The 15,094-nt window shown below is 46.0% G+C and overlaps 1 protein-coding gene across 1 annotated transcript; it reads right to left on the bottom strand.

Moving 5' to 3' along the window:
• Positions 1 to 297: 297 nt before the first annotated feature.
• On the bottom strand, positions 298 to 13,181 carry TNFSF15 (TNF superfamily member 15). Its single transcript, XM_005145621.3, has 4 exons — positions 12,984 to 13,181; positions 6,520 to 6,571; positions 5,955 to 6,002; positions 298 to 901 (listed from the first exon to the last, which is right to left on the bottom strand). The coding sequence occupies exons 1-4, from the start codon at positions 13,179 to 13,181 to the stop codon at positions 474 to 476; spliced, it is 726 nt and encodes a 241-aa protein (XP_005145678.2). The 3' UTR covers positions 298 to 473.
• Positions 13,182 to 15,094: the final 1,913 nt, after the last annotated feature.

Raw genomic sequence — 15,094 nt, 5'->3', positions numbered from 1 at the left:
CACTTTTTTCTGTGGTTTTAATTTATACATTGGAGGTGGAGTTAGTGATGTAGCCTAGCTGCAATATTCCGGATCAATAATCCCACCCACAAACACAAACTGCCCCTTCCCATCTTACAAAGTTTTGAAGAGCTCTCAGTTTTCACTTTCAAAACTGTATTTTTCCTCCAATCCTACTTTCATTTTTTTTCTGTTTGGTTGGTTTTTGGTTTTTGTTTTTTGGGGTTTTTTTTGAGGGGTGTTTTGTTTTTTGTTTTTTTTTTTTTGTTGGTGTTTTTTAAGTCATTTTTGCTTGCTTCAATTCAGCCTACAGCTTCAGCTTTCCCTCCCCCTTAACATAAGGCTGCAGAGAAGTGACAGTACAGAAGGATAACAGCACAGAGATCGCACCCCAACATACACCCACAAAGCCAAGATCCAGTAAGGTCACTCCAGGACCCTGATGGGAAGACCCTACCAGCTGCTGCCAGCGACTACAATAAAAAAGCACCAAAGAAAGTTATGTGCTCCTTGGTGTAATCCACCAGCTTGATGTCACTAACGTTGACCATTAGCCTGTCTCCTACTTTTAAGGAGACCACAGCACCCAGATAAATGGGTTGGATCCAGTTATTTCCATTTTCACTGAGGGTCTTGGTGCCAGCCAGCAGCTTGGTGGGGACAGGGTAACTGTCAGTGACTTTGGTGATGATCTCAGTGACAGAGTTTTGTTTACTGTGATTCTCAATTGGCCCTCGGAAAGTGACCTGAGCATAGACATAGTAGTCCCCAGACACAGGTATCACCAGTGAGTTGCTGGAGTAACTCAGGTTGTTCTTGGTAAAGGCCAAGCCTCGCTTGTCTTCCCACTGCAGGATGGGCATATGGTTTCCTGTGGTGGTGGTGACGTCTTGTTTCTTCACTGTGGGAAGAAAAAAGATAGAGAAGGATGGGTTAGTCTGCTTTAGCCAGGGATATGCTGCAGAATGCGATGCGAGATCTCTACTGCAAAGGGTGAACTATTTAAATGGGGTAATAAAAATGCGAGGACAGAAATGTTCTTATTTTACAGCTTGAAAGCTGAAAGGAAGTGGCTGCAGGCCAGCTATCCAGTGATGGCTTTGGAGGGTGTTCATAAGGCATCCAGATTGAGCAATCAGGAGTTAGAGTCAAGGATGCTTTTGGAAGACCTTGGCCAGTACAGGCTGCCTGAAGGAGTATGCTGTGACTGGATACCCTGATTGCGGGCAGATCCTGAATGATGAGACTGTCCTTTCTAAAGGCTGAGTCTCATGGCACTATACAGCAATACCCTAAACATCCAAGGTGCTATTTTACCTATTTACAGAGTAAAAACCTTGTCTTTAAGTGAAACCAGTGCTGGGGCAGTTGTACATGGTTACCATGCCTGTAGCTAATGGTTCAGGACAGCAGCATAAGATATTAAAGCATCATTTTCTTCAGTAGTTATGGATTGCAGTTACATTTCTTAGCCACTACTGTGCATGCAAATATTTCCCAATGATCAGCACGATCTATCACCAAACACTGAGACACTTCTATTCCTGCCATTTTGCTTCTGAAGCATGTCAAGTTTTGTTAGCCCTTGTGTCAAGCTTCATGAATGCTCTCAATGAAATATTTTGCTTAGAATTCCCTTTGGTTTACCGGTGTCATTTGATTTTATCAGACACTCATAAGACCCCACTGTGCTTCAAAAGGCCCAAACCCAAAGCAGCACATTACATTTAGAATCATTTTGATCTCTTTCTTTCTTTTCCTTTTATTTTCTTTGGTGCTTTGCTGGAACAAAACCCTAAGCTGATGTCAGCCTCAGCTTTCTCCAGGCTTTTTCCCAGTCTTATGGTTAGCTGATCACAAGCAAAGCTCTAAGCCAGACCTCAGCATCACTCTTATCCAGGCTGAGGATGCTCCCCTGGCTGCAAGGGTCTCAAGGGATGAATGAGCGAACTGCTGCCCTATTTCCTTTGCCTCTCCTCCGCTCTTTCACTTTCTCTCACACAACAGCCAGGAGAATAAGTCCTAGACTTATTCTTACTCATTTTTTAATGCAGGGAAGCAAAAGGGTTTTCTCTTTACTGTCTGCCACATGAAATTACTGTGGTAAAACAGCAGCTGAAGCAGTGGACAGGAAGAGGATAAAAACCATTCTGGTTCTGCCAAGGTATTAAAATGAACCTGAAAAGTTAAGATTAAATGCTGAGAAAGACTGAGGCAACTGATTTCAGGAAATGAGGCATTTTTTGTGAACTTGAGTTAATGTTTATATTTCAGTTTGATTTAGCATTTGGGGAAGGGGCACATTTGCATGGGTAGGGATGCAAATGCAATGCAGGTACTGATTACTCTGATCCTTTCTTGACAATAACCATTAGGTTTATCCTGGGTGAAATGAGATTCAGAAAAAACAACTTGCTCAGCTTCCAATGGCTTCTATTTCCCTCTCTTTCCTAGAAATCAATAATCCCTAAAGAGACAAGAAGGTGCTAGGATTGTGATTTCTTTCATATTCCGAGTAGCACAACAAAATAATGGGTGTTTTTCAGCCTGCCTGTCAGTGCTGCTGGAGTATCAAATCTTTCTGGTCTTTCCCCAACAGGTAAAGTACATGAGGGGAGTATTTCTGTGTAGGAGGGATTGTGGTAGCAAGCCAAGCTAAGTTATAGCAGTATTATAAGAACTATAAGGGTTAGAGCCAATGGAGCTTTTCCTGATACAGAGAGAGAGGAATAAAAGTGGAAGCACTCATGGTCTGCCTCCATCCTCATCTACTTCTCAGGGTGTCTAAAGACAGGTCTGAGTCCTGGCAAAAGCTTAAGTAGCATTTGGGACACTCTAAGGTTTACAAGAGGTTGGAGTAACAGGTCTCACAGATCTGTTGGTAGCAGGTGAAATATTGTTTGAGATGAGAAGGATCAGAAAAGATCAGAAAATTCCCAGAAAATGTCCTGGGCTCTTTTCCATCTTGGAAATTTTGTGGGGAAATTGAAGGGAAGCTGCATGTGAAATATTCTTTTCCATGCAGAATGATGCATTGGGTGTTGGTGACACACATTCTTCAATGTCTTTTATAACTAACAGGCAGCTTAAGTGAAGTACATGATTTCATAACTTCTAGAATTAGGCAACTGTAAGTTTTACAGCTACAACCTCCCTTTTAGGATAAATCTCACTCTATTGATGCTCTCTATTTTCAAGTTAATTAATTTTTCCCATGCTTTCAATCCTGATCAAGGGGAAAAATTCCTGTTCAAATGCCTTTGAATACAGCACATCTCCTTTTCTAGCAGCTTTTGTACTTTGTAGTTTTCATTTACTTCTTTTGTAAATAGATGGAGCTATACTTCCTATCATGCTAATTCCTGAAGACAATGAAATTGGCTTTTAATAAGGGATTCATTGCTACAGTTCCTTCAACTTTCCTGTCCACTATAAATTTTTAGCATCTCTTACATGTAAAATTACTTTTCCATTCCCCAAGTCCCTTTTGGCTTAGTCCCTTGCTGAAGAATCCCTTTTGCTTGGCAGCTTTTGGGTACATCTGGGGACATATTGTTGAACTTGTGGGGTATCTATGTTCTCACTGGTGTGAAAACCTGATAGTGAACACTGGACTCTGAGGCCAGAGTCTGGGCCTCAGTGAGAGGTTAGAGTCTGAGTCTCCTGTGGTAGTAAAGCCCTTGAACAGCATGTACTGTAAAGTCCTGTGGCTGCAGGGCTTCTGTTACTCAAGTTTGTGCCCTGGAAGTTTAATAACTGCCCTTAGAAAGGTCATTAGTTCCAACCATCAAGTAGAACCAAGAAGTAACCAGATTTAGTGGAGCGCCTGGGGGCCATCGGCAGCATAGTAAGTGTAAGCCAGGTACCTTAATGGGGTTTCTGCACCATGCCACAGGCTGGTGACAAGAAGGAATAGGCATTGGTCTGTATCGTGACCCAAAGTGCAACCAAACAAGCCAGAGAGGGGATGATGGTGTGGCACAATCAGCACTAAATACGTGTTACTGTACAGGAGAGAATGGGAATGAGAAAAGTCCTAGCTAGGTATTCTTCGCTAGCTATAGCCACCCAGGAAGAAGAGATCTTGATGCCAGTTTGGATAAGTTCAAAATGCTCCATGTGCGTTAAAAAGATCAAAAGCAGGTAGAAAAGTCATAATAAAGGAATGGAAAGGAAAACACTGAGTCATTCTGCTATTGCTAATTCTATGGTGCATTGCTGTGAAAGTACTGCATCTAGTCCTTGTTCCTCTCACTCCTTTTCTCACCTTCAGATTATGTGTGTCTAAAAGGCTATATGTGTCAGAATATATGTGTTGCAATAGAGAGCTGGAAGAGGTTTCCTACAAGTGAGAGTCTGTAGTCTACCACCTTCAATTTACAAAGTATACCTGCAGTGGGGGAATGTCCCATAGACTCGAAGAATAATTGTTCCTTTTCCACTTTCAACATATGAGCCATGGTTTCTGAGAAGGGGACACCCAAGGAATAATGCAGCAAGTTTGAAATAACAGGAAATATTTCCTTACTGCGATGCACTGCTGAGCTTGGGAACTCATTGCCACAGGGTTCAGCACCAGAAACAAGACTGGGCTAAAAATAGGGCCAAAGAAACGTTCATGGAAATTAGGCTCTCTGATGGTTACATAGCACTGCAGACTCTTTGCATGGAATCCCCTTGGCTTTCTCTTTTCATGCTTGCTGTGGCCAAATGTGGCTGCTCCCTCTCCCTAGCATGGGGGGAGTTGGGAAATGGAGAGACTTACACTAGCAGACACGGTGCTTTTGCTCTTTCAAATGTGTACTTAAGCAAAGATACAATTCTGAATAAGGACAGGTCAGTTTTGGAGCTCTAGCAACCTGCATGTGAAAGAGGATGGGACCAAGGAAGCAGCTTGTGGATTAGGGAAAGTAAACTATGCTGGGAAAGAAATCACCTCTGGAATACAGATTGATTTAACCCTGTAGGTGAATTTGTGTGAAGCATCATTACACTTCTTGCATATTTCAAGTTGCTGACATGCTCCCCTGGTACAGTACGTGGGACATTGGGGTTGCCTCTGCACCAAGGTTTTTAGAGCTGTAGGTTGCTTTGAGTCAGAGCAGCTGGAGAGCCTTTCAGCATTCCACTCCATCCACATGGGAACCAGCCATGAATTTTTCCTCTTTCCTGGAAATAATACCTGTATTTTCCAGGTGGGGGGTGCTGGTGAGGATAGGGGAGGGCTCAGGACATGGCCTTGGTGTGGTGACAGCTACACCTTCAGGGCTGAGGTGGTGAGATGGTGGCCTTGCAGATGCTAGTAGCCCCTTAGAAACATATTGCAACCTACCCTGCAATAGAGCTTCATGGCAGCACCTTCCAAATACAGGATAAGGGCTTGGAGGCGTTCAGCCTTTCTTTTCCATGGAAAAGAGGAGCAGTTTGATGGCAACATGGTGTGTGTGACCTGAGCCAGATCTGGCAGAAAAATAAGGTCTAAAACTGATCTTATTTTACCTGATTTTTCTCCCAAAACCAGTAGTTCTTCCCACTTCACTCCTCCATGTGGGCTCCTTTTCTTGCCTTTTCTAAGGGATTCAGCAGATCACTAAAATACCAGGGACTTATCTAAGTACAGTTGCAAGAGATGCTCTTTCAGTAGAAGAAACATAGAATCACAGAATCCTAGAACGGTTTGTGTTGGAAAGGACCTTAAGATCATCTAGTTCCAAACCCTCTGCCATGGGCAGGAATGCCTCATTCCATCTGGGAAGAATGGCAACACTTCTGTTAACTACCTCCTTTGCAGTGCCTTTCCTACAAACACGGCCTGCAGTCAATCTGTTGTGGTCAGCAAGGCAGAGCTGATGAGTATTTTCCTTGCAACACCTGATCCTATCAGATGCGTATAAACTGAGGTTACTTCTGCTGGAATACTCATGGGAAATGCTTAAATTTTGAGCAAACATTACCTGTCAGGTGAGCTCTTGGCTTTTCAGCGCTGGAAAGTGTACCTGTAACTGAAGGAAAAAAGGGAAAAGTAGTAAGTATGTTTGCTGCTATTCAAGTCAATGAGGTGTGAGTGGTGATCAGTGCTGCTGAGGAAACCTGTGCAGCTCCTTTCTATTTCTGCATATGAGTCAGGAGTTACTTGCTGAGATTGTTTATTAACACCATTGCGGTAATAAAATCCCTTGGCATATGGATGAGCTCGTTAAACCTATATTTGTGGAGGGTGGTGTCCATGGATCAGAGAGCTGTGTGCATGGGCTCCTGAGTCCATGTTATGCTGATCCCAGAGAGCTGCCGGGAATGTCTGTGCCTGCATTACAAAGAGCTTGCCCTGTCCTGGGATTAGGAGTGGCTCACACTTTCACTATGGCCCCAGTTATCTCCCTGCATCTTGTCACCAAGGTTTGTCTCTGTCTGCCCTGGCTTGTTTGGCTTGGGAGGGGTTTGGGTGCTGCAGCAGGGATTGCAAAACCTCAGCACAAAAAGGTATTGGGGATGGGGGGGTGGAAGAACAGGCAAACTTACCAGTATCTACTGCCCGCTGCTTCAGAAAGCGAGAGCCCCTCTCTTCTGTGACCTGCAGAAGAGATTCCAACCGGTTACTTCCGGGCTCTGGGGGGTAGAGCACCGACACAGAGGGTCTTGTTTGTGTTATCCCAGAAAATGGAATGTGCTACAGTAACATTACCGAGTTCAGCTAGAGTTTTTGTGTAAAAGGACAAGCCCTGACAAGGCTTTGCTTCGTTGCAAGAGCTTTCTGCTGTTTGAAACTGCCTGTGTCTCTGAAAGGATGCCAGGGATATGAGCTGGGGCTCCTATAGTGATGGTTGTGCTCAACTCCAGTCTTGTTTAGAGGCTGGACAAGCCCTTGGCACAACTGGGAGAGGACTGGCAGGGTGGCTGGTGTGGATTAGTGATCACTAGCCCTCCATTGGGATGGTGACTCCATCCAGCACGACTGGAGCACCTCTGCTGCTTAGAGACTCTCCTGCTCCTCAATCTTTGCAGAGCAATCTGACCAATTCCTCCCTGTCTCAAGACTGTCTGGAATGTTGGGCAGCCTTCTTGGAGGGTGGAAAGGAGCTGGGACTGTCAGAGAGTGCAGGTGGCAGAGGGTGAGCTCTGCAGCTCACTGATGCTCTACCGAGGGACAGCAGGGTGATTCCCAGTTCCTTGCCTCTTACGCTTTGGTCCAGAGATGAGCCCTAGCATGCTCACAACCCATCCCTGTGCCAACACGCATTTGCATAGCAGCAGGACACGGCCCCGGACTGCACCAAGTGGTTCTGATGCTTAGGTCAAGCAGTTCAAAGGGAAGCCGCTGTCTGCCTGCTGCATGCCTAACAGGGCTGGTCCTTCTGAGTAATGCTTGGGCACAGCCAGTGGCTTCTTGCCAAGTGCCAGTTCTTTTATGGCTCCTAACTGCAGGATGCTGTGTGATGCTGACTCTGGACCCGGCCTCCCTGTGGTGTGAGGAGCATCCCCTATGCTTTCCCCAGGGCACAGTTCATTGCATTGCTATGCCAGCAGTGTGGCTGCAGAAAGAACACAGTCTGGGATATGCAGCCAGCTCAGGGTTGGCTGTCAGGAACCCCATTACTCAGGGTTTGTCAGAAGCACATTGGTCTGATAGAGTGTGTTTAATGAACAGCTGCAATAAATATGTCAAATAGAATAAACTGCCACCGCTCAGCTTGCAGGCAATGATTTGATGCATATTACTTCATAAACAGGCTGAAAAAATATTAACACATGGATGATGAAGCTGTCTCCTTTTGTCTGTGTCTTGCACAACTTCAAGTACTACAGGAGAAGTAGGAAATAGATAATTATAGTGGCTGGGGGAAGAAGACTGGTTTTGAGAGGAGAATCACAGGCTGCCTAGGTTTGGGGACTGCCAGCCACACTGGTAAGCCCAGAGTTATTTTTAGGATTTACTAGCAGGGAACATCCCTGTGCTCCTGCAGAAAACCATGATTTCTAAAACAGTTGTTCCAATGTGTTGGAATAAAATACAGAGGGAAAACCCTGTTTTAAACCCCTTCACCACCAAGGGTCCTGTCTGCTTACTGTGGCATCTAAACATGACTGTACTTCTGATGGGGCACAATCATAGCCAGGTGATGTGACACTGTCATAGCCAGGTGACTTTGTCATTCTGTTGGTGGGAAGCACAAGATGCGTGGAGGATTTCCCTTGAGCATTCCTCCCTTGCTTTTGGGCAGATGTGTATGTGAATGAGTTGATTTACACTGTTATTTATGTGACACTTCCTACATATTTATGAAGTGACAGTTTCTAATGATGCTCAGTACTGCACTGAGCTGCAAATCAATCACAAACCTATATTTAATCATGTAGCTTCAGTGGGACTGTTTAAATATGTAAAGCCTAGCTTCTGCTGAAGTACTGTAAATAAACTCAGTTGTTGCAATACAGACAAATGATGGGAAAGTGGGAAGGATAGTGAGAAGAATTCTGGGTTATTTTGGTTTTTTTTTTCTTGGTTCGGGGTTTGTTGTTTTTTTTTTTTAATAAAGAAAAAGATTTTGACTGAAAGCTGAGGAGAAAGCTGCATTCAGAGATGCTAAAGAGCAGTGTGATGTAGTAGATGGAGCAGGGTGTTGTGAGGTGTGGAGTTATTCTGTTGCTTGGTAAAGTTAGGATTCTTATTATTCCTAATTGTGCTATTCAATAAGAATACACATTGTTAAAGCCAAAAAGATGGGCTGAGCATCCTCACTCACACTCTGGCTCTTGCAACTCCAGGAAGGGCTGGGGTTATATGGTGGGGAACTGCATGGGAAAAGCAGCTTGGCATTGCAGGCAGAGAGATTAATAAGTAAAATATCCCCAGCACCCCATGCCATCTGTTTTTAGGACAAAACACTGTTTTACGGGCAGGTTCCATACAGGTCACACGTAGTACATGCACACAGAGTTTTGCAAGCTCCAGAGATACTGCATGGCCTGGGCTGGGCAGTTTTGGTAGGGACCTGTCCCGTGCCACTAAAAACTGGCTTTGATGCCCTTCAAGGACCTTTAGGTACAGACCAAGGGGAATGGCTTTAACCTGCCCAAGAGAGGGGAGACTGAGCTGAGCTCTCAGGCAGAAGCTCTTCCCTGTGAGGGTGCTGAGGCACTGGCACAGGGTGCCCAGAGAAGCTGTGGCTGCCCCATCCCTGACAGTGTTCAAGGCCAGGTTGGACACAGGGGCTTGGAGCAGCTGCTCCAGTGGAAGGGGTCCCTGCCCATGGCAGGGGTTGGAGCTGGAGGAGCTTTAAGGTCCCTTCCACCACAAGCCATTCCATGATTTTATGATTCTATGTTTCCATGACTGTAAAGTCCCTCCTGTACTGCAAGAGCTCCCTTATCCATTGCAAGACTGACATGGCACACAGGTTCCTGTCAACCCTTTGAATAGGTTTTGGAATTTCTCTTTACACTGCTTGTGATCCTGGCATGCCAAGGATGCCATGAAAATAAACCCAAGTGCCAGCACCTCCAGAGCACAGGACTTGATGCTCTGCTTTGTTGGCCTAGCTGAGTGAGCTGCTAAGGCAGCCAGAAGATGCTGTCCTGGCTGCTGTGCCATTCCCATGGTAGATCTGTGCACTCAGAGTGAAACTTGGCTTCCCTTTAGGGAAAGATACACACCATTCCTGGACCTTCCTCTGGAAAGGTGTCATTAGAGACTTTCGCAGATTTCCTGCTGATAACATCAGCCATGTGTCACTGCTTAAAGATCCCTAGAACCCCTTTTCCTCACCTTGCTCTGCCCTGAAGAACAAAATGATTTATTTTTTCCAAAAGGGAAGCAGTGTAGTGAACCTGGAAGGTGTCCAGGGAGGAAACTCATCATCAGACTTCAATTATTCATGCAAGATGCATTATACCATGGGAGAGAGAGGACTGGTGGCTCATCTGTGTTGCTGTGACGACATAACTTGCCCTGCTTTTTTCTGAAAGGGATGTTTCCCAAGGAAAAGGTGAGTTTGTGTCCCTTAGGAAGCAGAATGTGACACCACGTGCACCCACGCAGAGGCAGAGATGAATGAACTGCCTCACCCTGCGGATGAATGCAAGAGGAAGAACCCTATTGTACAAGCCTTCCCCAGCTCCCTTCCCACTCATCCTTGTTCCAGGGAGGATGTGCTTCTGCTTTTCACCTGCTGCTGGGTTCCCCCTTTCCACTGTCCCAATGCACATGAAGCTGATAATCTGGCATGCGTGAGTTTAGCTCTGGTCCTGGGCAAGAAGAGGACACTTATGAGCTCGCTGAGGCAAGGGTCAGTGGGTGAACATGCATCTGAGGCAAACTTGGGTCTTCCCACTTGCTCCCAGTATGCCCAGGGCATCCACACCCCAAAACCAGTGCCATAGAGAGCTCTGACACATTCACCTGTGCTCAACCTTCTCCTTCTAGGTAGGATTAGGATTGGAATAATTGGATATTAGGTCAAACATTAATATTAGATATTAGAGAGGAGACTGAGATGAGCTCTTAGGCAGAAGCTCTTCCCTGTGAGGGTGCTGAGGCGCTGGCACAGGGTGCCCAGAGAAGCTGTGGCTGCCCCATCCCTGGCAGTGTTCAAGGCCAGGTTGGACACAGGGGCTTGGAGCAGCTGCTCCAGTGGAAGGTGTCCCTGTCTGTGGCAGGGGTTGGAGCTGGAGGAACTCTAAGGTCCCTTCCAACACAAATCATTCCCTAATTCTATGATATGATTCTATCATTCTGGTTTGGGTTATCAAAGGGGCATATGAGGAAAGCGCATCCTTCAACAATCCAGGTGTAACACTTAAGATGTAGTAGGAAATGCAAAAAGTAATTTTCCGGGAGCCTTCATGCCTGGAAGTGTTCCCATAGACTGAAGCTCCCTAGAGCCATGCTGAGCTGCAGCACTCAGTGCCTGGGCTAAGCGTGACACAGTGCTATGGGGAATTAACCGAATGTCACCTAGGCAGACAGAGCACTCTGCTGCTGGACCGCACTGGTGACAGTCACCAGCAGCAAATGGAAAGCAGGATCCAGCTGAACTGCAGCTCCACCTCTGATCTTGGCACGAAGGCAGCGGGCAGCCAGCCAGCCCCAGCGATTAGTCTATTCCTCACTGGGACTCACAAGAGGCTGTAAGTCATCTGATCACCTCATTGCATCACTGTAAGAGTACTATGCACTAACAATCTTCGCATATGCATGGGAAAACACACTGGTGTAGCCCAGGCTAGAGCAAACCTAATGGCTTATATTGTGCTTTCCCTCTTCAGGAGCCAACCCCACTCACGGAAATACTTTGGTAACTCTGCCAACGAGGTCAAGAGCCAGGAACAGATTAGTCCAATCAGTCAGGCTAACATGTTCTATTATTTCACTGTAAGATCATTTCAAGAACTGAACTATCTGCTCTGTACAACCTCACAGGACAATGCAGCTGAGAGTGCAAAGCTCCTCTTCACTCTGTGTGCACCTGCTCTAGTTGGCCTGAATCAGAATCACAGATTTGTTTGGTTTGGAAAGGACCTTAAGATCATCCAGTCCCAACCCCTGCTATGGGCTTGCTCCAAGCCCTGTCCAACCTGGCCTCGAACACTGCCAGGGATGGGGCATTTACCACTTCTTTGGGCAACCTGTGCCAGCGCCTCAGCATCCTTACAGTAAAGAACTTCTTCCTTGTATCTAACCTGAACTTCCCCTGTGTAAGTCTGAACCTGTCAACAGTCCCTGATGAAGAGTCCCTTTCCAACATGATGGCAGTAAGAGGGTCAGTGCAGTAACATGCACTTTCACATATGCAAGAAATAAATAGGCAGATTTAACAGCCCCAGGTAGTGCCCAGGCCTGATGCTTCTCCTCTTAACTCTGCACAAAGGTTTAATAACAACGCAGAAGATGCTGCACCCTGAGGCCAGCATCACCTGGGCGTGAGATGCAAGCTGTGCAGACTTGTGCCAGCCCCAGTTTGACTTCGTCCCTATGCAGCCCAGAGCGCATGCGTGCAGCCATTGCAGGCTGCAATGCTCTCCAAACATCCCTAGGCTAAATGTGTGTAAGGTTAGAAAGCTGCCTACAAGGCCACTTACTAACAGTGCTTTCTTTTTTGTGGTTCCTAAGTGAGCATAGAACAAGTGGGATAATTACTGGGGGAATTTCAGACCTGAAGCTAAAATTCAAACCATAATTCTTCTGACCTGTAAGTGTATACCCATCATTCTAGCATGGGGCAGTCCTTCTGAATTCACAGTCTACTGTGGGAATAGGCAGTTGTTTGTAGTCTGGCACAAGGAGTGCACAGAAAAGCATTAGAAGCAACTATAGCAGCAAGCTTATATTGCTAGGAGCAAAGTGGGTTTAGCTGTTTGTCAAAGGAGATGAGCAGAGCAGATCCCTAGATCTAGAGAAAGTTTTGATGGAAGTAAAATTGGGATGTGAAATTTAAGGTTAGACTCAATTGTCTCAAATCATGCCACTGCAGGAGTTTGTATTAATAATAAGCAAGAGCGGTATCTCTCTGTCTAGTGATGGATGATGGGCACTGACCCGTTGACATCATCAATACAGTGAACAGATGTTTCTTGAAATAGGACACTGGGAGGGGAATTCTCCTTTCTTATCATGAAAGAAGGGAAGAAAACGAACCATAGTGTCAAAATCTGGCTGAGATCAGTGGAGAGGCACTGATTTCCATCAACTAGCCGTTTTTCTGAAGTGTTTCTTGCAGCACATCACTGAAAGTTTTAAAGTTGTGCCTTGTGCTGTCACCTTAATGAAATTAAGAGGAACAGAAACCATTGCCTACAAAGACCAAACCAAAATAACATTTATCCCAGTCAGATTTGCTCTGAGTAAGGAAGAAAGAATGTAACGGCAAGTTTCTTATATTCCCTTAAACATGAGAAAATCACGAAGAGCATAAAAGAGCCAAACAAACCCAACCCCGGAGACGCAGAACATAGCACGGCACGATAGAAATCAGCCGTCAGTTTCTTACCTGTCCAGCACAGGAGCTGGGGACTCTGAGGTGTCCAACCAGCAGGTAGGCAATGGGCAGCACGAGGACCAGCACGGAGAGCAGGCACAGCAGCACTGCGCACCGTATCCTCTTCAAATCCTCCCGGAGGTGCATCCTGGCAGCTGGATTGGTCCCAGGAGCCACTTCTTCCATGGTTATCTCAGCCCCACGGTCCATGCCAGTGCCTGGCATGAGAGCTGCTGCTGATCGTGGCTGAGAACGGGGCATGGCAAAATCTCCTCTGATGTCTGCCCTGCATGGAGACCCCCATTAAATAAGAGCTGCCCCAAGTGTGGGAAGGCACCGGCACACACACCCTCCCTCCCAAGGAATGCACCGCCTACAATAGAAACCTAGCTCAGGGAAAGAGAGCACTGCGGCTCCCTGAGCTCTCCGAGATGCCTGCTGCTGGCCTCCCTCTGGCTTTTTTTCCCCCTTCTGTGCAGAAGGAAGCAGGAAAGTCCCAGTGGGTGGAACCAGGATAAACCCTGCTGCTGGGCTGGATAAACTTGAAAGCTTTTCTGCGTGGCAAAGGGAACATGAAACCAATGGGAGTGAAAGTGAGAAGTAGGGGGAGAGCAAGAGCCAATTGCGAGCCTGTGGTGTCCGGGAGCCCAGCAGTTTCAGCACAGACCCAAGAAGAGAAAGGAAGAGACTGAGAGAGAGTGTGAGGGTATTGCAAGGGACCCCAAAGAAGGAGTCTGATTCTCTGGAAAGTTGCTTCATTCCTATATCTTAGCAGAATTCACAGCAGGCTGCAGTCAATGTACCTTTTGCACCAAACAAACCAGGGTCAGGCCTAAAATAGGGTGTTGTGGGGTTCATCATCTCCCAGCTTATTGTAACCGTGCTTTCAAAGAAGCCTGTTATCATGTCTTGGAAAAACTGTGACTTTATTGCACTTGGCAATAAAGTGATGTCCTGCTTCCTGATAGCTGCTACCTGTGATTGAAGGACCCAATGCCTATTGGCAACCTCAGGAGATGCTCAGCAACTGATTTAGGAGAAATGAGCTCTGGCAGCAGCTGATGTCCAGCAGGAACAGGCTCCATTCTGCCAGGAAAGGCTGGTTGCATGCTCGCAACCCCGGCACACAGCAGTGGCCCACCCTCCATCCCCTGGCCTTGGTGGGGTTTAGGAAGGGCTTGGTAGGGGCTGTCTGAGGAGATGGTGACATACAGACTTATTGCGATTGTTGAAATGGGATTTTTTTTCCCTAAGAAAACATGGCTCTTGCCAAAACTGAAAGATGCACACACACACATTGCTCTGCAGAAACTTCTCCTTTTTCCTTGCGTAGAGAAACAGGGTGGAAACTTACGTGTTTTTTAGTGAAAGAGCAACAAGGTTTCCCCCACCTCCCTATGAGAAACATTTCAGATTCATGTTATTGCAAAATAATATCAAAGAAAGAAAAATACTTTCTCATATCCCGTTCTGTCTACACCAACCCCCAATAAAACTCCAGCCAGATCTTATCACTCACACTTCAATAATGCTGCTAGAAATCATCCTTTACAGTAGTCCAGTGCTGCTCTTGATGAGCTAGAATGCCTAAAAGTCATGATCCGAGTAATGTATAATTTAGTTAGTGAGGATAGCTGAGGCTGCCAGCAGTGGGGATGGGAATCCTTGCCAGCAGATTGCACTGGGAATAGGTCAAGGGAAGAGAACGCAAGAAATAATTAAACCCTGTATAGTTTAGGGAGGCAAGAGAGCTGGTAGAGCACTAAAGGACTTGTGCTCTAATCCAAGCCAAGCCGCAGAACTACTTTGTGACCTTAGGCTAGTGACGGATTTCTTTCCTTCTTTAATTCCTTGTTTGTTTTTATTGAGGCTGTAAAACCTTCAGGACAAGGACTGCTGTGTGGTTTTACAGTGCCCAGACCTGACTTCAGGGCAGCCATGGCTATGTTCATCATCAGTTTAAAAACCATAATGAATGGGAAGGTGCTGCTAAGATAAGCTGAAAGAAAACTCATATTTCTGTGGAAGTGCTGTGTAGAGATATAATTTATTTCTCCCCCTCTCCAGGGTCACAGTTGTTGATTCTAGGGCAGAGTCCCAAAAAACCTAATACTAATATTTTG

The sequence above is a fragment of the Melopsittacus undulatus genome, chromosome 11 (assembly GCF_012275295.1).
Source record: "Melopsittacus undulatus isolate bMelUnd1 chromosome 11, bMelUnd1.mat.Z, whole genome shotgun sequence".
Classification (NCBI taxonomy): Eukaryota; Metazoa; Chordata; class Aves; order Psittaciformes; family Psittaculidae; genus Melopsittacus; species Melopsittacus undulatus.
Note: the sequence above shows the minus strand (reverse complement) of the source record. Positions and strands in the feature narration are given on the sequence as shown.